General features: G+C 42.7%; 1 protein-coding gene across 1 annotated transcript in view; it reads right to left on the bottom strand.

Moving 5' to 3' along the window:
* SLCO4A1 (solute carrier organic anion transporter family member 4A1) overlaps positions 1–24052 on the bottom strand; it is a 46805-nt gene extending 22753 nt beyond the window's left edge. The window contains exons 1-3 of the mRNA XM_074969616.1: positions 23941–24052; positions 22708–22825; positions 718–1649 (exon numbers count right to left, since the gene is read on the bottom strand). Of these exons, the coding sequence (XP_074825717.1) occupies positions 718–1516 (799 nt within the window). The 5' untranslated portion in view covers positions 1517–1649; positions 22708–22825; positions 23941–24052. The remainder of the gene's footprint in view (positions 1–717; positions 1650–22707; positions 22826–23940) is intronic.
* Positions 24053–24970: the final 918 nt, after the last annotated feature.

Genomic DNA, 24970 nt, shown 5'->3' on the forward strand with positions numbered 1-24970 from the left:
AACAGACCCTTGTGGACTCTTGTTATTTCTTCCTCTATCTTCACAGCCCTCTGGTATTACAGCTCGGGCCCGTAGGTTTGATCCAAAGCCAACTGAAATCAACTGGAGTCTTTCAATTGACTCCAGATTAGGCCCTTAGTGAACATGTTCCCTACCACACCAATTTACATTAGAGGCCTTTTGCAGTTGCCATATGATTAGCCATGTGTAGAAGAGGATCGTTATTATTATCAATGCCCTTCTCATGTTGTAGCACTAAAGGGAGAAATGTGATCTTGAGGATAGCATGCTTTGGGGAAGGACGAAGAACCAGTGGATTGTGTTCTAAGTGTAGAAGCTGAGGTTGGCCCTTTAAATTCATAGACTTGGTCAGATGTCAGACCTCTGCAATGTCCAGACATATATGGGGGGGGGGGAAGGGGGAGGAATGAACCTGGAGATTTAAAGTAATGCATCTAGTTGCTGTAATATTCAGGCAACTCAAAACATTCTTCTTGCCTGTAAATAACTGGAGAGAAAGCTCAGAATCTTCCAGCCTGTTGCTTCCCCTCTCCTATTTTCATCTCTTCTGATATTTGGAACAAATTACTTGGATTACCCCTGGTGAGCTCTTCTAGCACTTTACATTCGGGGCCAACACAAATGCATTTGATTTCTCTTCAGCCAATATGACTGAAGAGAACAGAAGGCTCTTCCTCAGTAGGCTACTTGACTTACCGATATACACAGGGGAGTAGTTAGACTTGACATTTTCATCTAAATAGGTCACTCCAAGAGTGTAGAGTGGTGTCGCTCCAATACCATGCAGGAACTGCCCAAGCATGAAGACAAATCTGTAGTTTGAGAGGATCGACGTGCTTTCCGCACACTGCATGCTGTGGTTGGAAGAGCACATGCTGGTCTCTTCCGAGAAGTGTACTTCATACTGGCTAGTGGTGAAATGGGGCAATGCAAAGACAATGGAGCCTACTCCCATAATGAGCACTCCCCATCCCAGCCACCGTGGTTTATGCCCATTGCCCCCAAAGTAACTGACAAACGTCAAGCAGACACATGCTGCTATGTCGTAAGAGCTTGCAATCAGTCCGCTCTGGTAGCTGTGCAGGTCAAAGCGCCGTTCTATTGAGGTGATGACTGTATTAATGAAGCCATTCACTATCATCCCTTGCAAAAAAGAAGCCACACAGAGGAATAACAAGACCCCCTTAGGTGTGTTGAAGAACTGTAAACAAGCAGGCGTGAAAGCCCCCCACCCACACTCAAGTTTGTCTCCTTCGGAGGAGACATATTTAACTCCCTTGTGGCACTGGCTTTTCTTTTCGGATGCTGCATCACAGAGAGGTTTCACATAAGAATCTGAAGGGCTGTTTGTGTTGGAATATAAAGTATCATTGCTCAGTGGTGTGTTACAAGGCTCCTTTAAGCTGTTCTCAACTGGACTGGATGCGCTGGTTACAATTAAATTCTGGGGGGGACTGAATTCATTTTCTCCTGTCAAATTATAAGACATTTCCATCAAAGCTTGTTTGGCTGTTTCTGGCTGAGGATCTTTTACACGGTGCAGTGACGATTTGGCTCCCAGTGTGTTGCAATTTACGGCCAGTTGTAAGCAGGCAGAGGGTGAATGTCAGGTTCCGGACCACTTCATTCTGTGGCAAGAACATCAGAAGAAGTTAGCAAACGTGACGTGTCAAGCAGTTCTCCATTCTCACTGATTTCTGTACCAAACCTTCATTTCTGAACCAATTCTCCCACCAAGTTTAGCAAAACACTCAAGCTGCAGTGAGGACTTTGGATTTACCCAAAGCCTAATCCTGCCAATGGACTGAAATATGCAGAGTCACCTTGAAAAAGGAATAAGAAAACCCACTGTACATTAAATGATAGTCACGGGCAGCATAACATTCTTACAAAAGCAAGGGGATTCTACGTTAATTCAGCAGCAATGTCTCCCTGTTCCCTTAATACTACAACCGTTTATGCGGAAAGTGTATCTCAGTGTGTCTCATGCCAGGGGATACGGGGACAAATTCTCTTCTCAGATACACACATGCAACTTCCATGGAATCTGAGGGCAGAATGCAGCTGCTAGTCGTTCTGACAATGTTCCGTGCAGATGCAGGAAGGTATAGAACCAAACTCAGACCATGCCCAGCCAATTTGTCTGTTTTGTCCACCTTGGGCTCTTGGCTGTCCTGCGGCCTCTGGTCCTGGCCAGACAGGACCGGACTGAGTGGCCTCCCTCTGAGCGGGTGAGCAAAGGACCGTTACAGGGCGCGCAGCACATTAGAGTTTTGCCTATGGGCACCAGATTGTCTTGAGCAGCCTATGGTTGCAATTTAAGGTAAAACAATAGTGGTTCCTATTTGGGACCTTGGGAAGGGTGGCAGTCCAATAATGGAGGGTTAGGGTTAGGTTTCCTCAGGCCTAGTGTCATCTCTATTGAAGACAAATATGGTTTCCAGGCCAGTGGTGTGTCTCATTGGGGCACCTCTGCAGTGGCTCGGAATCACAGGACGGGATTCTAGTCAGTGTAAATCTGAATTAATTCCATTGGCTGGAGTGGAATTACTTTAAGGACTTGTCCACTTGGGGACACTTAGGAAAATGAATCTGAATTAACTAAAGGTGTGACTTTAAAGTGGATTAGTTAAACTGCATGAAACCTCTGTGTGGGTTCATTCAGAATTACAGTGGCCTTACTTCAGTTTAGTTTGAACAGAGGTTTCATGCAATTTTACCAATCCGCTTTAAAGCCATATATTTAGTTAATTCAGATTAATTTTCCTCAGTGTCCCTTGTGTAGACAAGCCCTAAGTTTACAACTGGTGGAAGTGAAATCAGCATCTGGCCCAAGTTGCTTACCCTTGATAGACAATGTACAGGAAAAGAACAGGGATGCAGCAAAGGCAGACGGATTGCAAGGTGACAGGCAGCATGCATCTGATCATTTCCACCATTTGTACTTGTTTTAATGTGTAAAGACAGAATCACTCTTTAACCGTCTCTGGGGAGAGGAGCAGAGGTGGGGCAGTGGAGGAAAGTCCTTTTTGAAGAAGTGAGTCTGACGTGGAAGAGGGCATATCATTTGAATAGCTGTAAACCGCTGATTGCTGCAGTGGGCCTAAAGCAACAAAAGAACGGCTTGTCCTGGTAATCAATGCAGATGTGACCTCAGTATAACCCTGTTCTATATTAAGAAACTTTTAACAATTGCTATGTGGAAACCATAAATTTCACATTGTAAAAGGTCCCATGCGCTCATTTTTGGATATTGTTTAATAACAGCTTGTAACTATCACAAGAACTTTCCACACTTGATCAATTTTATTTCAGGCCCTGAGATCTATTTGCAATTATTCTGTGAAGTCCTCTCTATAGCTAGACTGTACATGCCATTTTAAAGCCAGCCGGAGGGCACAGACAGCTGACTATAAACTGATTACTGATGTGGATTGCCTACTCTCAAAGAGGGTCTTACACCGAGTACTCTTGGTGGCTCCAGTTTCCCCGTAACTGGTTGTGAAATACACTGGTTGAACTATAATATATGGAGACAGTGAGGAGCCCCATTGAATATTGGTCTTAAATAAATTAGAAAATAAGATATTTGAATTTTTTAGGGCAGGATATTTTCAAAGCATCCATATTTCATATTCAATCCCTGAATGTCAGGCTGTTGATGAACCTGTGATGTGCTGCCAAGACTTGCGCAAGAAGCTCCTATAAAAATGTTCCCCTTTAGACTGCAATAAACCTCATGTACCACCAGTGCCATGGGCTTGCAGAGAGCAGGGGTGAAGGAGAAGAGGAAACTGTTTGTTTGTTTTCCCTTTAAAACAAAAACACTTTCTGATCATCTGAACCCAGGGGGAAAGCAGCTGCACTCGGCAAACCAATTAGTATTAAGCTGCATCTTGCTGGAAACACTTATAGATTATTTCTTTATATTATATATATATATATATACACACACACACACTGATTGCACCGGCTTGGTATAGATTCACAGCTCTGTGTGTCTGGGTGTGTGAGAATCTGACACCCAGAAAGCCACTGGGACCAACTTGTGTGCAAAGTAGGTGTTTGTGGCTGTAGAGTACAGGTGCAAATAGTGAGTGTGCAATTTTACACTGCCAAAACAAATGCTGACCTTGGAAAATGCAGGCCTATGGTGCTATGAGAGGTATGGACCTTATGCCAATGTTATTAACTATTTCACTGCTGATCATTTGGGGCTTGATCCTGCAAGTTGCTAAGCCCTCTGGGCCCCGATCCTGTCTTCAGTAGTTCAAGAACTCACATGCTTAAATTTAAGTGCTTCTGGATCACAGCAGAAAGTGCCTAGCAACTTTCTGTACTGAGCTCTTTACCAGGAATGTCCAGCTACTGTGGGACTGCGTGTGGAGTGTAGATTTGTGACCAGAATAGAGAACAACCATTCTTTTTGTTTTCCCAGTTGAATTCCTTTCAACAGGCTGATAATCTAAGAATGTGTTCACATTTCATGAGTCATTTTCACCAAGATAAAATTTGTACTCCTCATGAATGTCAGTTCTAAATCCTCCAGGCTACTGCCAGCACGTGCTAACACTGAAACTAACCACACACTTTGAAATGTAAGTGCAGTGCCAATTTTTTAAAAAAAGTATCATCATAAAACGGTAATGTCATAAATATAAAGCTATCTGTGATTTTTTTTAGGCCTGTGGCGTTATTACTGCTATCACCCTTCATTTATTTTCACTTCTTTTAATATAGAACAGGAAGCAATAAATAAAAATGCATCAACGTTCTAGCTACATTAAAGTAAAAACATGGCTACTGGCTTGAGAGAATCTAGGCTATACACTAGAAAAAAATATTCCAATGACCTTCTATACTATGCACCAGTTTCTTTACTGAAGTTTACTTTAGCATGAAGCCATAAAAAAATCAGTCTCCTAGAGTGTATGTATAAATGTATCATTTTTGCAAGCTCATCTTTCTGGTATTCTTATTACACTTGCTCCTAATAATCTAAATATAATAAACTCTTAAACTATGGATGTGTGTTGTGGTATACAAACCCCCACACCCTGGGCAAGCAGGGATTAAAGAACTGCTCTGGGCTCAGCCAGCCCCGCCTGCTACACCTGTAGGAAATGCTCCAAATGGGGAAGGATTTAAAGGCGGAGGAGCAGCTCAACTGGGGGCAGACCAGAGAAGAGAGCAGACTGGCGCCCTGTAGCTCCAGCAGCAGAGAGCTGAGGGCAAGACAGAATCTCTCCACATGACAACTGCCCAAAGGTCCCTCCCTGAGGGAATGGAGGCCCTGCTGCTGAGACAGCTTGAGAGGGAAGCATTTCCCTGTCCCTCTCATAGGGACTCCGAGTTTTGTTCATTGCCCTCTGTTTTGTTTCAATGACCCCAGCAGGTGAAAGCCCTAGGACACAGCTGGCCCAAGAAGGTGGGTGGGCCATACCACTGAAGGAAGAATTTGCTGCCCAAGAGAGGAAGAGAGCTATACACACCCATGCAAAGCTGCCTTGTGGTGAGCAGACACCCTTCACTCCGCCTAAATGCAGGTGGTGACTGTGGGACCATTGCGAGGGGCAGGCAGGACGTGGCCCAGGGAGGGCAGCCATAAGCAGCCCAAGATGTCAGATCACTCATAGCCCTCAAAGAGCCCTGGGTTGGAGCCCAGTGGTGTGGGAGGGCCTGGACTCCCTTACCAACAACCCCTCTGCAAGTCATGAGCCTACGCCCTGACCACTAGGCAATGCTACCCTACTGACCAACCCCTGAGAGAGGACCATCACAGGATGTCTTATCTGATTATTTTCCCACACAGAGAAACTTCATTCTTCAAACTGTCAGCACCATCTGCCTTTGTAGTCATATCCTGACTGACTCAGTTTGCAACTACATGCTGCAAGAAGGAAAACCATACTGCTTGAATATAATGTCCAGCAAACCAATTTTTACCTAGGGAAGTAATTTAAGAATAGGGTCATATTAAGTAGGAACAATTCACTTCCATAGGTGAGTGTACCTCCTTCAGAGGACAGAATACAGCCTTTAGAAAAGAGCGCTTGATTTAACTACATACAATTCCTAATTGTCACTGTTTATAGGCACCACACAAGTATCGCTTTTCACTGATCTTGATTTTTAATCACTCAGTTGATAATTTCCAGATTTTAAATACATTTAGATTACTTTGCATACTGATTACTGTAAACTATACATTTACCCATCTTTCAGAAAGATTACAGCTAAACTATGCTCTCTAACTCTCCTGTGAACTTTCTTTTCTTGGCTTGCATTTGATTATGAGATTAGTAAAGGTCCTCCCCCTTCTCCTCCCACCAAAAACAATATTTGGCCCTATATCAATAGTGAGAATAACAAAGGTTTTCATTGGATTATCATTGAATATAGCACAGTAAGTCACAGGACCAATTAAAAATACTCTGGAACTCAGCTGCGGACCTCAATTAGACGAATGTTATGAGTTAGCTGATAATTGGCATCTGACGTAATCCTATTTGCTGAAGCATGCCCAACAATAGTTAATCTTCCTTTTTACTCTGTGGCAGTTGGACTTTTATAGGGTCTTACTGCAGCAAATGACATCCTTTCACAATTTAAGCTTTCCCATCGGTGAAAGCGGCTTATGCTATATGGGTCAACATTGAAGTATTGTGTAAGATCATAGTGTCGTAAGGAATATTTGCTGAGTAATTGAATAAAAACCAAGCCCCTTCTTCATGAGTGAGGAAGGCTTACTGATTCTAACCATCCATCCATGACTCCTTGGTCCCATGGCTTCCTACCAGCACCCGTGACTCCAAATCATTTTATTTCAGGCTAGACTGGGGAAAACAGAACCAGGTGGCTGAGATGCTTGGTGGGTCACACCAGGCCCCATAGCAACTGCAAAGCCTTTACCTGCGGGAATAATGGCCTGTGGATCAACCAAGCTGCAAAACCACTTACTGCAGGCCTGCCCTTGCCTTGCTGTCAATTCACCTTCATGACAGCATGCCAAGAGCTGATCTCTATAGCAACCCCTCCTGTATGGGTTCTGCACATCCTTAACCTCTCCCCCTCACTTGTTCTCCCACATGCAGTGAAACGGTAGTTGCGGTGGCTCCTGTGCAAAACAGAAATTGTCATTGCTGCAGGCTCCAAATACATTAGTCTGAGCAGGAAATACAATGCATAGTGTGTAGAGCAAACAGTCAATGAGTTATGTGTAGCCCCAAAATATGGTTCATTAGAGTATTAGGCACTGTACTGGTTTCAGTACTTCTCATACCGTGTAGGAGTGATAGTCATTGTGTCCCGTTCTCTTATGCAGGGTGTCCTGAACCAGTTAAAACAACTGACGACAACATATGGTGCCCAACCTAAATCCTAAACCCGAACACCTCAGACTTTGGGGAAGTTCAGATCATGATCCAAATTTTGCATCTCAGGCCCATCCATCACTCAAGAACAGGCCAAGGTCTTCTGGCCCCATCTGGTTAATTTATCTTAGTAACATGTACTGAATTTTTCATGGATTACTTGGGTTATGAGGATTATCCATATTATTTCTGTCACAGATAATAAACTCCATATGGATAAAGTGTAATCCACTCATTGGTTTATGAATGGCAAAGCCTCCCAAGGAGTGTCACAAATCCACATGATTCTTCTGTGAACTGGCTTTTGCACTAAGAGTGCTGATATAGCGAAAAGATGGAAAAAAAGAACATGTACAATATACTGACTATGTTGGGATCGTTCCCTGGTACATGTGACACTGTAAATAATTTCACTATCCTAAAATGGCTAAAGGCCTGAGATCTTTTACTTTGTAATCAGTCTGGGAAACAGTGAGCAAGAGTTGGCCTCAAGAAAATATAGTGCATTTAATAATTGCAAGCTAATAGTATATTTCAGATAAACACCCCCCCACAGTTTGACAAAGGCTCACTGTGGTTCGTTGGGGCTGTGCAAGTGTGATGAAGGGCAAAATTTGGCTCTCCGTATGAAAGTAATTTACTCCGTTCCAAGGCCAGACGAGACAATTGTGATCATCCTAAGAGCTATCTTCTTCTTATTGGGAGGTCCCTTCCTCCCTCATTAGTCCCACTGGAGTCTATAGCACCACTTGAGGAGCAGGGACTACTCAATGCGTGTCAGACTAGTAGCATCTGATCTTAAATGACCACTTTAGGAAGGCTCTACAATAAAATAAAATGTTATTAATAAATAAAGCTTAGCACTTACAGAGCACTTTGCACTTCTTCAATGCATTTTGCAATCATTAACACATTTATTTAATAATATTATTTTCTCACATAATGTGTTTTGATGGGTTTCAATTAGTTGCCTGAAAACACGTTGAAGATGAATCAACCCACATTTTCAGAGCGTATTTATTTATTTCAGTTTATCCATGCAACAATAAAAGTGCCTGTGCGTGGATCTAGGGGTCTTAGACAGACTCTAACACACAGTTTCAATTCAAGGAAGAGATTTAACAGCATAACTTTCATTCTGGCAGAGAGAACATTACTCAAACATAAAAAGTTTGGCCTTCAGTAATATAATACCCAAACCTCTTCCATTAATACCATTCCTCTTTTAATGCCTTTCTCCCCAAAAGTTTGAGCAAATATATGGAAAAGTGTGTGTTCAGTTGTTGTGCTCATCATCCTGTAAAGTAATGATGCTCAAATGTGGCCAGTTGGATGTTAAGTGAGTGCACATTTACTGTGATGCAAGATAATTGCCCATGCAAAATTAGGTACTCCAGTGCACATGGACTTTTGTGCACATGTATTTCTGAAAAAGAGCTAAGTATTATTGTTTTCAAGCAGTTAGGTTCTTTAATCATATCTAGATAAGTTCACTGGTCAGAATAAAATTGCAGCATAAAACCTTTAAAAATCAGCTTTTCCAAACTGTTGTCACAGTGTAACTGTGAATATCTCCTTTTTTAAAGGAGAGGGGAAAATATATTAATCATAATGTGGATACTACTGTGGCTAGACGTTTTAATGCCAACCACTCTCTCACTTCTGTACCCTCTCTCTATATTCATTAACCAAAGTAGAAACCTGTCTCCAAAATCTATATGCCAACAACTTTTTAAAAAACCACTGATTAGCAAAAAATAGATAAATCTCTTTCTCTCTCAACTTGCTCTGAAAGGACGTATCTATTCAGTAGACACATCACTGTTTTACTATCAAACCTCAAAAGAGTAGTAAAAAAAGTCTAGCATCCTTTTCCACACTTTATATTTTTGAAAATATTCATCATTAGTGAAATGAAATATCATTACCAGGCATAGTCTTTGCAGATCATCTACAAACATCAGTTTAATCCAGGTAGCTACCTTAGCAACAACTTATAAAGAACTTCAGTCTTCTTCAAATTCTTTGTGAATAGGACTTTTTTTTTTTTTTCCACACAAGTCACAATTTATTTGCCCTCTCCTGTCGGCCCCAAGCCTGGAGTAAGATCAAGCCCCTGAATGCTGTGGTTTGACAAGCCTGGCTCATTAAATTGCATTAGTGACTTAGGCAAAAGTGATTACCATTTTGTGCATACAGTGGGCATATTAGCTACATGCATAGAGACTCACCTGATGGAAGCAGAATTTTGGGATAAAGTCTATTTTTTTTTTATTTTTGCTGGATACTTAATGTTATGTGTCTTTAACAAGATTCAGATAAAAGCAAACATACAAATAGTCATTCCCAGTAGATTACATATTTTTAACCTCCATTGCTTTCCCCCAGGGCAGCAAAGTTTCACACTGATAAGAAATGATTAAATTCCAGTGTCTATCTTGGAATCCACTTTCCCTTTTAAAAAAGAAAGATAACAATACTGGAGAGAAAAAGGTCAGAAATACATTCACCATGAAAGCAGTCAGCAAATTCGTTCGCTCTATCCATTGTTCAAAAATACATGGTCTGACTTTTCTATTACTTCCACTGGTTTTATACTATCCTGCTACTGTTGCATTGACTTCAGCCAAGTGACTCCTCATTTATGCCGTTATCACTGAATCTAGCCCAGTGGGTTCTATCAATTACAATTATTGCTAGCTCAGAAGAAAGCTACTTGCGAATGGTCCAAGATTTTTTTTAATATAAATCTCTTTTAAATGTGGGACCCAGTCAAAAGTTAAATTTCCAGCTGGGGTCGGTGACTTTAAATCCACTGATATAAAATTAATTCAGCCATGCATCAAAAGAGAAGGCTGGAGATGGCAGGGATCTAGGTCCTTCTTGAATCCAAGATTATCCAGGAACAGCTCCTTAGTGAGCTTTAGAAATGCTGGTATTTTCAGCATGTGTAAACTGGACACAAATTAGGACTATAAGCAGAACCGGACATTGTGTCAAGGTCTGCCAATATTTTTCTATAGCTGACAGCAGAATCATGCTCTGTGTCTTCTTCCTTTACATTAATTTCCCCCTTCTATTGTTATTATTTGATACTGTGGTCCTCAGTACATGCAGCAAGGCCAGGATTTATCTACTTTGGGACCTGCACAGTTTCCTCAAAGTTTCAGCCCCTGGCTGCCTGGGCAATGTGGTCAGCATTCAACCCTTCATCACATTCCTGCACTCCTACTTCTTGAGCTGTCACCAGCTGCACAAGCTCCCTCCCAGCGTTGTCTAGCATGTGCACCTTTTGGAAGATGGAGGAGAAAATCTTAGCAAGCAGGGCTGCAAAGGAGGCCCTAGTTTTGAAACTCTTACGTGGGCAAAACGCCCATTGTCTTTGATCGATGATAATACATAGCACATTAATAGTGGTTTTTCATCTGTAGATTTCAACATGCTTTACAACAGAGATGGGCAACCTTTGGCACACGGCCCATCAGGGAAATCTGCTGGCATGCTGGGCCGATTTGTTTACCTGCAGTGTCCGCAGGTTTGGCCAATCGCAGCTCCCACTGGCCATGGTTCGCTGTTTCATGCCAATGGGGGCTGCAGGAAGCGGTGGCCAGCACGTCCCTCAGGCCCTGTCCGCTTCCCACAGCCCCCATTGGCCTGGAACAGCGAACCGCGGCCAGTGGGAGCCGTGATCGGCCAAACCTGCGGACACTGCAGGTAAACAAACCATCCCGGACCACCAGCAGCACTCCCTGACGAGCCTCATGCCAAAGGTTGCCAATCCCTGCTTTACAAAGGTGGGGAAGCATTATTATCCCATTTTACAGAGAAGGAAGCCAAGGCATGGAGAGGGTAAGTGTCCTGCTCAAAGTCACACAGCAGGACAGTGGCTGAGCCAGAGATGGAACCCAATCACCATTCCTGTAACAGACTCTGTGTGGATGGACTTCTGTGTCTGTGTGAAACACCAGTGGAGGTCTGCTCACATCCAGTCCATCGCAAGATCAGAGACCAAGTCTCTTGGCTCTCAAGCTGGAGTCCACTGCCTCTACATGATCAGCCTCCCAGTAGCAACAATTATGTATAATTATACACATGGCTCTATTAATAGCTACGGAACTGCTGCCCACAGTGCGTGAAATTTGCCCCCGTGCATAAAAATCCTATGCTAAGTCATATTTAATTGTTCTAAGTAAGGTGAATTTCACCCAGTATCAACAGAAAGCCAGAGCAGATGATTACCAAACAGCATTTTAGGTACTAAATTACGTAGAGCTAAGATTTCAAGACGGCTGGAAGTTAAAGTCAACAAAGTTCAACCAGGAAATACGATGAAGACGTTTTGAGCAGAAAGGACAATTAACCTTTGGAAGGGACCACCAAGGGCTGTCATGAATGCTCCATTGCTTAAAGTTTTTAAATCAAGACTAGATGATTTTCTACAAGAGATACTCTAGTTCAACCACAAGTTGTTGGGCAAGACTCCAGAATCACTTCATGAAAGCCTATGGCCTGAGTTATGTAGATCAGGTGACCAGATTGCAGGGTTCTTCAGGTCTATCTCACTTTCAAACAGAGCCGGAAGGGTGTGATCTTTACATGCCATGAAGGCTCCAGTGAAGCAAGGTACACAAGGAGTGGCTGTCCAGCTGAAATAGTCATGCTTTGCTTAAATCGGTTCCTTAAAATTGTTTTACCGTTGTTTTTACTGTAAGTACACTGCTTTCCAAACAATGTGCAGAAAGGAAACGGTTTCTTCTGGCATCACTCTCTTCTTGACTCTCCCCAAAGGCAAAATAAGTATAAGCTTTATGATTCTTCCTCTTACAAGAAATACTATGTCAGCTTTTGGCTCATTTGAACACTGCGGTCACGCTGCACAAAACCACATTATTACATTAGCCAGAATTCTGCATCCTGAAAACCCCACTACATATTGCATCTTTGTCTTATTACGTAGGCTTTTGAGAGGACCCAAACTCTGGGTGCATTCCAGCCTCCGACTCCGAATGCAAATATCAAATCCCCAGGTTGCATTCACAGCTGCAGCAATTGCACAAGGACACTAGGAACTCCATCCTGCAGAGCTAGGGATGAGAGGTGTGACAGAGTAACACTGAGTCAGCAATAGGGGCTGCTGAGCTTGACATTTGGGTGGTCACAATACCATAGGGTGAAGTAGAGTAAAGAGAGGAGTGGGATGACAACAACAGTGCGGCCAATAGATATCATGAGACACTGAGCAGCGGGTCTGGAACAATATGGTTTTCATAGAAGCCCTGGGCGCTTTTCGGTCAGTGGCTGGCCTCAGGACTGCCTCAGCTGTAGGCTTCTACAGTGGCACTGGACTGGAAGCAGGGGACACTGAAAATCCCAAGTGTGGTCTCTATGCATTCACTGGGTTGCACACAGGCACTCTGACTTGGCCACACCCTGTCTTCATCTCCCTGCACGCCCGTTTCTCCCTCTGCCAGCTGCCGTTTCTTAACAGACAGCCGTCTGAGTCTAAATTATTAAAAATCACACCATCGATTTTGTAGCAGATTTCCCCTTTGATTTCAAAGAAGAGAGCATACAGCACATTATGACCTTGTATTGTTAAACCTTTCCAAGAAATTAAAATTCACATAAACCAGTGACCATATGAAAACACAGATCCATGATTTAAACAAACAAACAAACAAACAAACAAACAAACTTTATTCCAAGGGCCAGAACACTGGCTTAAAAGACACAAACCCAGACAACTTGTAAACCTCCCTGCTTCCGAGAGGGCATTTTCAAGTCACAGAGCCATTGATCAGATCTGTGATTCGTTCCCATGGCCAGCCAGCAAATTGCTGCCAAATGGTATTTCTTCCTGAGACAGAGGAAGAAACAAGTGTATAATGTTCTCATTGTCAAAGCAAAACATCTGCTGGAATTCGGAGTGGTTTGTTGTCCGTGTGTGGCAGTGAGAAAGCCTGTAGATCATAGTCTCCACTGTCTCTCACACATGGGAAATTATAGTATTACACAGCAGCTGTTGGAGGATACGTTTACTCGGAAATCTGAAATCTGCCTTTAAAGGATTCTTGCCTTCTGTGAAACAATCGTGTGATTTTCATTTATGGTACGAGAACTTTTTATTGTTGTCCACTAAAGGCTAACGGGGCTGGCAAGATACAGACCGGCCCTTTGAGTGTTAAAGGTGATGAATACAATGGAAGAAATCCTGCCCTCAGTTATAAACATAGATGGGTGTAACGGAGGGCAAAACTTGGTCTACTCTCCTTCTCCATAACAAACTATGAGTCTGATTCTGCCAACCTTGCTCACCTTATGTCGGATTTATTCACACAAGAAGTCCAGTCAAGGTCTATGCAACTTCTCACAGTAAGTAAATAGTACTCAAGGAAGAAAGAATCTGACCCCCTATGTGATCGAATGTGAGAAAAACTTACTTAAAAAACTGCACTGTTTAAAAAAAAATGTAAGGCTGAGATATTCAAAGCTGCCTAGTGAACATGGGTGCCTAATTCACATTCATTGTAATTCAGTTTTTTTAGGTAGCTTTGAAAATCTCCCCCTAAAATACTTCTTTCAATGTTTTCCCTCAGGTTTTAGGAAAAAAGTCCAAACAAATGGGTCACACTCTGATCTTGGTTACCCTGATGTCAAAGGAGTTATTCCGGATCAACACTGGTGTAACAGGAATCAGAATCTGGCTTCAAGGAGCCAGCTCCTCAGTCCAGAGTAAATCTACTCCAGCAGTGCAAAGAGGACTTAAAGCTGCCTTCAGGAGGCTGCTAGGGAGTCCCTTGTTATAGGGGAATCCCCTGGTAGCATAAAGGGCCATGCCATCCACTCCACCCTCATTCATCTAGGGGATGTATTGCAGTGCTAAGCATGGGAAGAATGCACTACGCGTTAGCAATTCTGGACCAGCAGAATGACCCCTCTGGGGCCATTCCAGCTGAAATGAGTTAGAGCAACCCCTGCACCTGCTCTAACTTGCACCAGGAATCAGGGTTGAGTCCATGGTCTCTATGTGACCCCCAAAATGGAAGAAATTTTAAAACAACAATTTTTAGCATATCTTAATGTTTTAAATTTTGACTTGAGGTGGTTTTCTGGGAAGGGTATATTTAGGAACAGAAAAGGTAAGCACTTTTGGGAACACTTATTTCTTTATCAGGTGCTATTCTCGTTTATCAGACTTCTATAGTTTGTATTTATTTTACTATATCTTTGACAGCTAGAAAAATAAAAGTCCTATCTCATTGCCACAGTGTGTTTCGAGAGATATATTTCACAAACGTGAAATTGTATCTCTGGAAATACAGAAAAATACTTTTGCTAGGAATTTCTTCAGACAGACCATAACAAATCCTTATGTATCTCCTTTGAAAAAAACAAAATATGATCTTGTTTTCTCAACATGTACAACTACCTCCTTTAAAATCAATTAAAGAAACCCTTAAGTGTTACAAGTTCCCATTTCTTCTTACACCTGTTATCATTCAAAAGAAACTGTCTTCAGTTCCCTCAGTTTGACATTCTGCAAGTTTGCATGGTAAAAAGTTGTTCACGCCACATATAAAATATACATTATATTTTAAAATTAAGAGCTAAGTCACCCCTGGGACAGATCTCTGTAAATCAGTGGGATTACACAAGGGATGGAAATGACCTAATGTGTTTAATTACAATGGGAATTTCAAAGACTAATCTAGATGCTTGCCATCCTACTGAAAAGTAAAACACAAAACAATTAGAATAAAAAGGATGTTTTGCACTTATATTGCGCTCCAACTATGGATCACAATAGTTTTTAAACTTCATTAAACCCCTAAGAGACAGCTAAATACAATGACATTACTTTTTGACACCAGCAATATGGAAATCTTGTGTAAAAGGTTAGCTAGCCTCTGTCCAAACAGAGGTTTAACATCAGAAAAACTTTTCTGTGTAAATATTAAATGTTTTGCTTAAACAGTCCACCTACTTACCTCTCTGTCTTAGGTATTTCCAATGCAATGGCCACTGTAGTAACTAAGGACATCGTGCAAACCCCAATGAAGTCGATTACAGACTGTCCATTGACTTCAGTGGTCTTTGAATCAGTTCTTATGTCAAATCAGTACATTTCCTATCATGATCGCCAAAGTAGGATGGGACATGTTTGGTTGGGAGTTGTAATGGGATGGAGTCTTTGACTCCTAGTAGGTCATTGTTTCATATAGTGATGAATATGGTAAAGACTGAATATCATGGCCAGCAAGTAGCTCTTCAGTGGCCTGCATGAAAGAGTTGGGGGTGGGGAGGTTGCTCCATCTAATTTCTAATGGACAGATGTCCACATAATAGAAACCATCATAACAATGGGTCTGATCCAATATCCTGCCGTGGACGCTAATAGACATTGGATTAGGCCCAATATGGTAGCTGAGGTACATTGGCAGAGCAGGGTATGGAACTTTGAATTGTCATTGCTTTTGCACATCTCACTCTGAAGATAAATGACTTAAGACCAAGATCCTCACAGGCATGTATGTGCCTAATTCCCTTTGAAATCAGTGGAAGTTAGGAGCCTAAATATCTTTGAGGATCTGGGACTAAGATTCTGGTGCTGTCACTCTGGCATCTTTCATGGGCTCTAAATTCACTAAGGCCAGAATGGAGCTATGACAATTTATGTCACCTGAGCATTTGGCTCTAAATTGCCTTAATGACAACAACAAACAGGAAAGAGAAAGTGGTTCAAAGGTATTAAAGGAGCACACGACAGGCCTGGTCCTACTACCATTGAAATAAAAATTAAAACTCCAATTGGCTTCAAAGGCTGTCACCCTGAAATGCCTGCCAGGGGGGACTTTGTAACTAGTATGGAGCAGACCCACCTTAAAGTAACAGCACTGGAAGGACGTGATCTTATATACCATAAAGGCTGCAGGGGCATCAGGCTATGAAGGGAGTAGGGTGACCAGATGTCCCAATTTTATAAGGACAGTCCCGATTTTTGGGTCTTTTTCTTATATAGGCTCCTATCACCCCCCACCCCCGTCCCGATTTTTCACACTTGCTGTCTGGTCACCCTAGAAGGGAGAGACAGCATTAAAAGGGGAATCTTTCCTTTGATATCATACTCTATTTGGCTAACCACCAAGCCTGCAACAAACTAAATAAAAGCATTCGATGAAGTGAGCTGTAGCTCACGAAAGCTTATGCTCAAATAAATAAAAGCATTGTGATTCTTCCGATTAGAACAAATACAGTGTCAGCTCTTTGCTAAATATTTGCATAGGAGGATCTCACTAAGCATTACTATATTATTATATTAACCAGAATTCTACATAATGGAAAAACCCTCTCATTGCATAATCACCTTCCTCCACACCTCACTGACAGCAAGACGGCATAGTGGTTAAGGAACAAACTGGAAAAGTCAATGTTCTATTAATGCTACTCCAGTGTGTTCTGTTCATGCTACTGAAACAGAATTCAAATACAATGCCCAAATACTCAGTTTGTATTCCTACAGTAACTGTGCCTGCATAGTAGGGACTCAGTCCTGCAGGGGTCTGGAGGAGGTCTTGTGAGAGAGCGAGAGGTTGCTGAGCACGGGGCTTTGTTACTCAAAATCAGGGTGGATAAAAATCAATGATTTTTAAAAAAAAAAATAATAAAAATTGGATTTTTTTAATAAAACGCTTTGAGAAAAAACCCTATCTAAAGATAGTTTTAATTAAGATACATTATAGCTCCACAATATCTCATCATGGAATAGGGATTATAAATTCTAATTCTATAGTATAAGACAATATATTCATGTAATGTTTAAGAAAAGTTTTGTAAATGAGTTCCAATAGTTCATGGATTAGGGACCCAATCTTATGGGGTTCCAGGGGCTTCTGTATAGATTATTTAGGTTAATCTTTCTATCTACCCAACGGGACTCAGTGCTCAGTCTAAAAGATACCATCAAAGATGCTTAGTTTTGCAGTTCTCAAACTGTGGATTTGTGTCTCCAGAGATAACACGCTTGTTAACAGCAAAAATGTTTTTAAATAAATAAAAAAATGATATATAGAGGTGAGAAATAACAGACCACAATCCTATTGTCCCTCTGCAAATTTGTTTACACAGAGTCAATCCCTTACCTCTCTCTAACAGTGCAAAGTTTCAAAAAGTTCAATGAATAGAAGAGTGTTGGGGGCAAAATAGATCTGGACAAGGAGAAAAAGTCTGGAGATAAATGTGAGATGGGAGGGACAGGCAGTAGAAACAAAAGTGAAACTGTTTGAGCAGCATATTCCAGAAGTCTTGAGGTCTTTCTGACTGTAGCCTTCATTGATTTGAGATCTACCATACCATTCTCTCACTAGAACGGAAAACCTATAATGGCAGCAGGCCATAAAAGAGACCCAGTTTGGGTCTCACCTATCTCTGAGTTGTGAAGAATATGTATTAAGGTTATAACAATGCACAAGAATACACTTTTATGTAGAAATCCATGATTAAATCGAGTCTTCCTGACTAGTGATTTAAATCAAATCCACCTGCTCATAATAAAAGTGAAGTAAACCAAGGAGAGTGATCACTGCCGTGTGTTGGCTTGACAAGAAGAGTACGATCATTCTAAAGCCCTATGCCATCCACTCCACCCTCATTCATCTAGGGGATATGTTGGGGTGGATTAGGCATGGGAGGAGTGCACTATGTTCTAGCAATCATTCTAATTTATTTATGGTGCCATGGTAGTGCCTAGCGGCCCCAACCACAAGCCAGGGCTCCATCATGCTAGGTGATGTACACACACAATAAAAATACAGAGCTTGCCTTGGTGTGTTTGCAATCGATGCTCACATGGCACTGAGTAGTTGGATGCTAATTTCTTTGCACCCTGAGGTGCTTTTCCATCAGTGACTGGCCCTCACACTCTGTCTGCTAAATGTGTCTGCTAAATGCAGATCTAAAGTAGTAGCAATTACTCCTTGTTGGCAGTAGGAGAGATTGAAAATCCTAGCTGCTATGCATGTGAACTGAACTCATGGGATTGCACTCACTCTCTTTGCCATGGTCACCCTGTGGGCCAGATTCTCTTCTGGTGTAAACCACTGTAGCTCTAGTGACATCAATGAAGTTTCCTTATGTCACACCAGCTGAAGATCTGGCCTTCCGTCTAAACCTTCCCTCCCCAGCATGCCAACTCCTCCCCAGTCAAAAGCTCTCATTTCAGAGCACACACCGGTGTCAACTCGGGTTGCTGAGCTCATTGTCCTGCACTACATGGAAGCCTCTCTGCACTCCTGAGGGCTGAATCCTAGAGCTTTGGCTTTCCACTTCTTTCAGAAGGACTGAGCCCTAGGTAGGGTGACCAGAGAGCAACTGTGAAAAAGTGGGACGGGGGTGGGAGGTAATAGGCACCTATATAAGAAAAGGTCCCAAAAAAACGGGACTGTCCCTATAAAAATGGGACATCTGGTCACCCTAGCCCTAGGTATACGTATACATTCATTGCAATCATCCCAGCACCATGTGTTGCCAAAACCCTGGACACATTCTTTTCTGCGCATCCATTCCCATTATTGCTGATTACCAAGATCTATGCCGTATATAGAATCATAGAATCATAGAATATCAGGGTTGGAAGGGACCCCAGAAGGTCATCTAGTCCAACCCCCTGCTCGAAGCAGGACCAATTCCCAGTTAAATCATCCCAGCCAGGGCTTTGTCAAGCCTGACCTTAAAAACCTCTAAGGAAGGAGATTCTACCACCTCCCTAGGTAACGCATTCCAGTGTTTCACCACCCTCTTAGTGAAAAAGTTTTTCCTAATATCCAATCTAAACCTCCCCCATTGCAACTTGAGACCATTACTCCTCGTTCTGTCATCTGCTACCATTGAGAACAGTCTAGAGCCATCCTCTTTGGAACCCCTTTTCAGGTAGTTGAAAGCAGCTATCAAATCCCCCCTCATTCTTCTCTTCTGCAGACTAAACAATCCCAGCTCCCTCAGCCTCTCCTCATAAGTCATGTGCTCTAGACCCCTAATCATTTTTGTTGCCCTTCGCTGGACTCTCTCCAATTTATCCACATCCTTCTTGTAGTGTGGGGCCCAAAACTGGACACAGTACTCCAGATGAGGCCTCACCAGTGTCGAATAGAGGGGAACGATCACATCCCTCGATCTGCTCGCTATGCCCCTACTTATACATCCCAAAATGCCATTGGCCTTCTTGGCAACAAGGGCACACTGTTGACTCATATATACAGGGCTCACTTATATTTCTTTCTACTCAAGTGATTCTGCACAATGAAGGGTTGGTGGGTTTTCTTTAACATAAATTCATGTCCAACACAGCAGTGTATACACCAGGAAACAAGATATGAAAAAAGCTGAGGGTCGTGTTAGGATATCCCCATGCCTGGGTGAAAATGACCAATCTGCACAAAGGTGCTAATAGCCATGCTAACCTACCTCACTGGAAGCAGCGTGGAGCTCACTTTGCTAATGCTAAAGGCCATTGAGATCTCAGGAATGCAAACTATGATATGAACATAATTATGATTAATAATATTCCAACAAATAGACTAGCTTTGCAAAGTATAGCTAGAAAAATCATTTGGCAGCTGCTGCACTGCGATCACTGCTTATCACACTGAAATAGCATTTCCCCCACCTATTGTCTCTCATCTTATACTTAGATTGGAAGTTCTTTGGAGCAGGGACCATCTTTTGTTCTGGTGTTTGTACAGCCCCTAGCACAATGGCATACTGATTCCTGATTGGGACCCCTAAGCAAAAAGACAACAACAACATGCATCGTAATTGATGTGGGTCAAAAATATAAAATGACAAGATTTTAGTGAAAATAGGACCTTATTCTGAAAATCCAGTGACGTTTTTTCGTGGAAAATTATCAACATTTTTCTTTTCTTGTGAAAAGCATCATGCTTTTTTAGATTTTTTTTTCATTTTTAAAATAAAAAATGTGATTGAAATGCATTTAATTTTGTTTTCAGTAAATTACAAAAACTGAGAAACAGTTCAAGAATGTTTTCAATAAAACCAGAGGAGAGGATTTCGATTTGCGAAAAATTTTGAAACCATTGGAAAACAGATGAAACAAAAACAACTTAAAAAATTTGATTTTTGTTCATGAGAAAAGGTTTTTCTTGCATGACAAGCCCTAATAATAACAGATTTTGTCCCTTTCCATTGGGAAAATTACAAAGGCTGAGGCCGGGAACTCCATGGGATTCAGCTCAGGGAGTTCGCAGTCAATTATATACTTGAGGAGAAGGGTATTGGGTGAAGTGAAATGGGCAGGAGTCGTAGCCTCCACTTCCAATGGATTCTGATGTTCCAAGACAGAGGAAGGCAGAGCAGAGTGTAATGGTGCGTCTGCATGGAAGGCTGGCCCCAATTTTCCCTTGGCAGTGTAGTTTTTTTGTGGCAATCGCAACAGTAGAGGGGCCAAGAAGGAATTAAAGCCACTGAAACAGCATTAATTTTCAATCAGGTATCTACTCAGATTTCTGTGGGATCAGCCAGGGATGCCACTGCATAGAGCAGCTGGTCCACTATTCCACTACCTCCTTCCTCCAGCAGCTCTAGAATCCCATCAAGCCACATCCCTGCATGCCCCTTCAGGAGTCTATATGCTCGCAAGAAGGGATGTGCAGTGAAGTTTTATATTTATGCCCACAAGGACAGCCACTGGATTGGCATCCCCTCTGCCCATAGAAGAAAAGCAAATGATCCAATTCATGCTCATTATAAAAACGGTGCTGTGCTCTGATTGACAAAGTACAACAAGGAAGAGAAAAGATAATAATGAAATAACAATAGTAATGCATTTTATTCTTTATTTAACTATAGTTATTGTTGATTTAAAATTTGGAACATTTGAATGGTACCTTGTGATACCATTGCATTGATAAAAATATTGCTTAAAAAAAAATCACAGAAAACATCATGGAAATTGAAAAATTTCAAGATTTTTGACAAATTTTTTGCCAGAATTTTTTTTGGGGGGGGGAGCCATTTTTCAAGTTAAAAAATGTTATGCAAAAAAGTCAACCAGCTCTTTGAAAAGTATTAATTATTATTATTATTACAATAAGATAAAACACCTTCATTATTGCACTAGAGTATTTCTACTTTCTAGGAGATCATATAATTTGATTAATACCAAGCTCAAAGCATGACGACATCTCAGTATGACATGCATTCTGCCTGATTTGCCTGCTACTGAATCAGCCCACGTATGAGGTAGTAAAATGTTCTGTGCTGCTCATAATGGTGTGAGTTGAAAGGGGACCTCTAGTGAGCCATTAGCTCCCACATATTACCTGGCAATCCTCAATAATGCTAAAGGAAATAGAGAAAAGGGTGCGTAACATTTGAATGTGGTTTGGGTGATGTATCGTAGATCTGAAAGTTTCCAAGTGGGGCAGTGATCTTTCATGATTCATGTTCTGGATTTTTTGCTTATGCCACAGGATTAAATTTAGGGCCAGATGCTGCTCTCACTTATACCAGAGTTAATCTGGAACTAAACTAAGGTCTGGTCTACATCTAAAGATTAGATCGACCTAGCTACCTCGCTCAGGGCTGTGAAAAATTTCACTCCCTGTGCAACATGGTTAAGTTAACCTAGCCCCCCACTGTAGATGCACCTATGTTGATAGAAGAATTCTTCTATCAGCCTAGCTACCACCTCTCGGGGAGGTAGATTAACTACATCTATGGAAAAACCCCTTCCGTCGATGCAGGACACATCTACACTGCAGCACTCCAGCGGCTTAGCTGCAGTGCCGTGGGTGTGCCACTTTGGTGTAGACATACCCTGATTTACTCTGGTGTAAGTGAAATCAGGATCTGCCCCTTTATGGGGCAAGTTTTTAATGTGTCTGGGTTAACTCCCTTGGGCTCCACACAATTACTCCTAATGTACACTGGTCTAAGCAAGAGCAGGATCTGGCCCTCTATGGGAAGCTTTTCAGCTTAATTTGATCGTTAACTCAAGGGGGGGAAGGGGATGGCAGGAACTGCAGAGTAGGTAGAAAAAGAGATTCATTTCCTGACAGAGGCTGAGGCAGGCGATTGCCTTGTGGCAACAGCAGGTGCATGACTGAGAATAACCTGACAGACACTCCTCGCTGAGTGCTGGAGCACAGGCAAGGCTCCCTCCCTTGCCTCAATTAAATAAGCCATTAGGCCCCTCCATCTCCATCCCCTCCTCTGCCATCCTCTTGTCTCCTGGAAAAACAGCTCAGAACCCCCAGCCCCCGCCAGGGCCCAGCGCCTGGGCTGAGTGTACACTTACCACACGGACGTGCTGCGGGAGGAACAATGCTGCACACTACAGAAGCAGGCGGCTTTCAGAGCATGTGGACGCAGTGCTGCGTCTCCCATGCACCCTCACCCGGCTTCAGCGAAGGTTTCTGAGGAGAGGTGAATTTCAAACCATAAGGTCACCCAAGCTTAACATTAATTCAGCTCAAATATCACTGTCCCGCATCTTTGCCCCCCAAGCAGAACACAAAACTGCCCCATCAGCATGCAGGCCAGTGGCAAAATGAAAAGAAACAGAGCTTAAAAGACCAATATATGCCTATCGGCAGCCCCTTCCCTCCTGTTCTATTCCCCCAAAATAACCCACAGCCAATGATGAGAAATTATAACAAAACACTGCTGCTGGTGGGGTTTTTTCCCCGCTGTCTCTTTCATAACATGTCCTCCTCCTCCCCTGAGGTCTCAGCCCATCCCATGTGCTTTGTGCTCCCTCCCAGACACACCCAAAATTGAGCTATTTAGTGACCAAAACAAAAATCAATAAACACCAAACAAGCCAGGATTTTGCCCAAATTGTGTGGCCTGATCATGCTGCTATAAACACAGGGAGGGAGGTAACGTAACATCAAGTGCTCATTCATTTGGTTTTTTACTACAACTTTGTCTGTCACCCCAGTTCCCGAGCCACATTAATACATTATATAAATCTACATCATTTAAACGGGGTGCCTAGGTTGTGCCGATGGCTGTCTGTTTGTCTGTATCCCCTGAGCTAAGTACATTCCCAGACAGACCAGGCTATGGCCATACTATCCTGTGGAGTAACTGCTGCGCATAACCTGACAATGAGAACACACAGCTCCCATTCATTCTGCACTGCCGCACTTGATCAGCCATTGAAAGCAGAATAAATATAAACTCGTCCATGCTTATTCCATACCTCTCCCCAGCCTGTATTTCCTGCCAGCCTCCCTCCCTAAGGCTGCACACCTTGACCATTGACCCCCCCCAGGGAACTGAAAATCATAGTCAGCAGAATAGATGATCAGACCTCTGAGTTTTCCAATAAACCTCATCACAAAACGGACCTAAATGAAAACAGGGAAGTATAATCTGGATCCCTATAATCATTATTACATAGTCACTATATAGATCATTTATTACCTTACAATCTATTACACTGTCTCTCTGCATTATTCTATACACACAGTACTGAATACCCCATTCTCCCCAGCTCCCCACCCAGCCAGCCATCCACATGTACCTCCTCCTGGCCTCTGGCAGCTGCTCTCTCCCTCTGTGCGCCAGTTTCTATTTCTCCCTCCCTCCTTCTCCATTCAGCCCTTCTGGAGTCCCAGCTTCTAGAAATGATTGATGAAGAGCCAAACCAATCCAGGAGGATTTAAGGTGGTGGCCTTATCCCAGCTGGACCAATAGAAACGCATCCCCAGCGCAGGGTGACTTTAAAACCGAAAGTGGCAGGGAAAGAGAGAGAAACGACGAGCTAAGACGTTAGGAGAGGGGGGGGACTTGTGACTGGGGGTCACCCTAGGGAGAGGAGGATGGGAAAGGGGAGAAGGAAGAAAGGATGGGGAAAGGGAAGGGAAAGTTGGTGAAGGGAGGGAAAGGGGACGGGGAAAAGGAAGAGAAGAGAGGCTGATGGGGGAGAGGAGAGAAGGATGGGGGGCAAGGGAAGGGGGTGGACGGGTTCAAGGGTGCTGGTCAGTTTTATTTCTTGACCCCAGACACTGAAAAAGATTCTCTGTCTCTGTGTGTGTCCGTCCATCCTTTTGGGCATCCCCCTTTGTGTGTGCATGTCCCTCTTTGGGTTTGTATGTATCCCCCTTCATGTCCCCCTTTGTGTACAAGCATCCCTGTGTGTGCATGTCCCCTTTGTGTGTGTGTCTGTGTGTTCACATCGTCCATTGTGTGTGTGCGCGCACACACACAGTCTCCTGTATCCCTTTGTGTGTGTGTTTGTGCCCCTCTGCATCTTTGGGTGCGTCCCTGTTTGCATGAATGCGTCTGTATCTTTCCATTTGCCTATGTGTGTCTCTGTGTACGTGTCTATATTTGTGGGTGTGTTTGGGTGCGTGCATGCCTGTTTGAGTTGGTATGTGTCTGTTTTGTATGAAGTGGGTGAGGTAAAATGCATAATTTCCTGTCCTGGCCAAGGGAAAAAAGTGCCATGGGGCATCTGTATTTATGAAGAGATTCTTGTTTTGGTTTTATTGAAGCCCAGGCTCTCCAGGAGGGGACAATGAGTCAATGCTATTTTCCAGTAAAGGCCAAGG

The sequence above is a fragment of the Natator depressus genome, chromosome 13 (genome assembly GCF_965152275.1).
Source record: "Natator depressus isolate rNatDep1 chromosome 13, rNatDep2.hap1, whole genome shotgun sequence".
In the NCBI taxonomy this organism is placed as follows: domain Eukaryota; kingdom Metazoa; phylum Chordata; order Testudines; family Cheloniidae; genus Natator; species Natator depressus.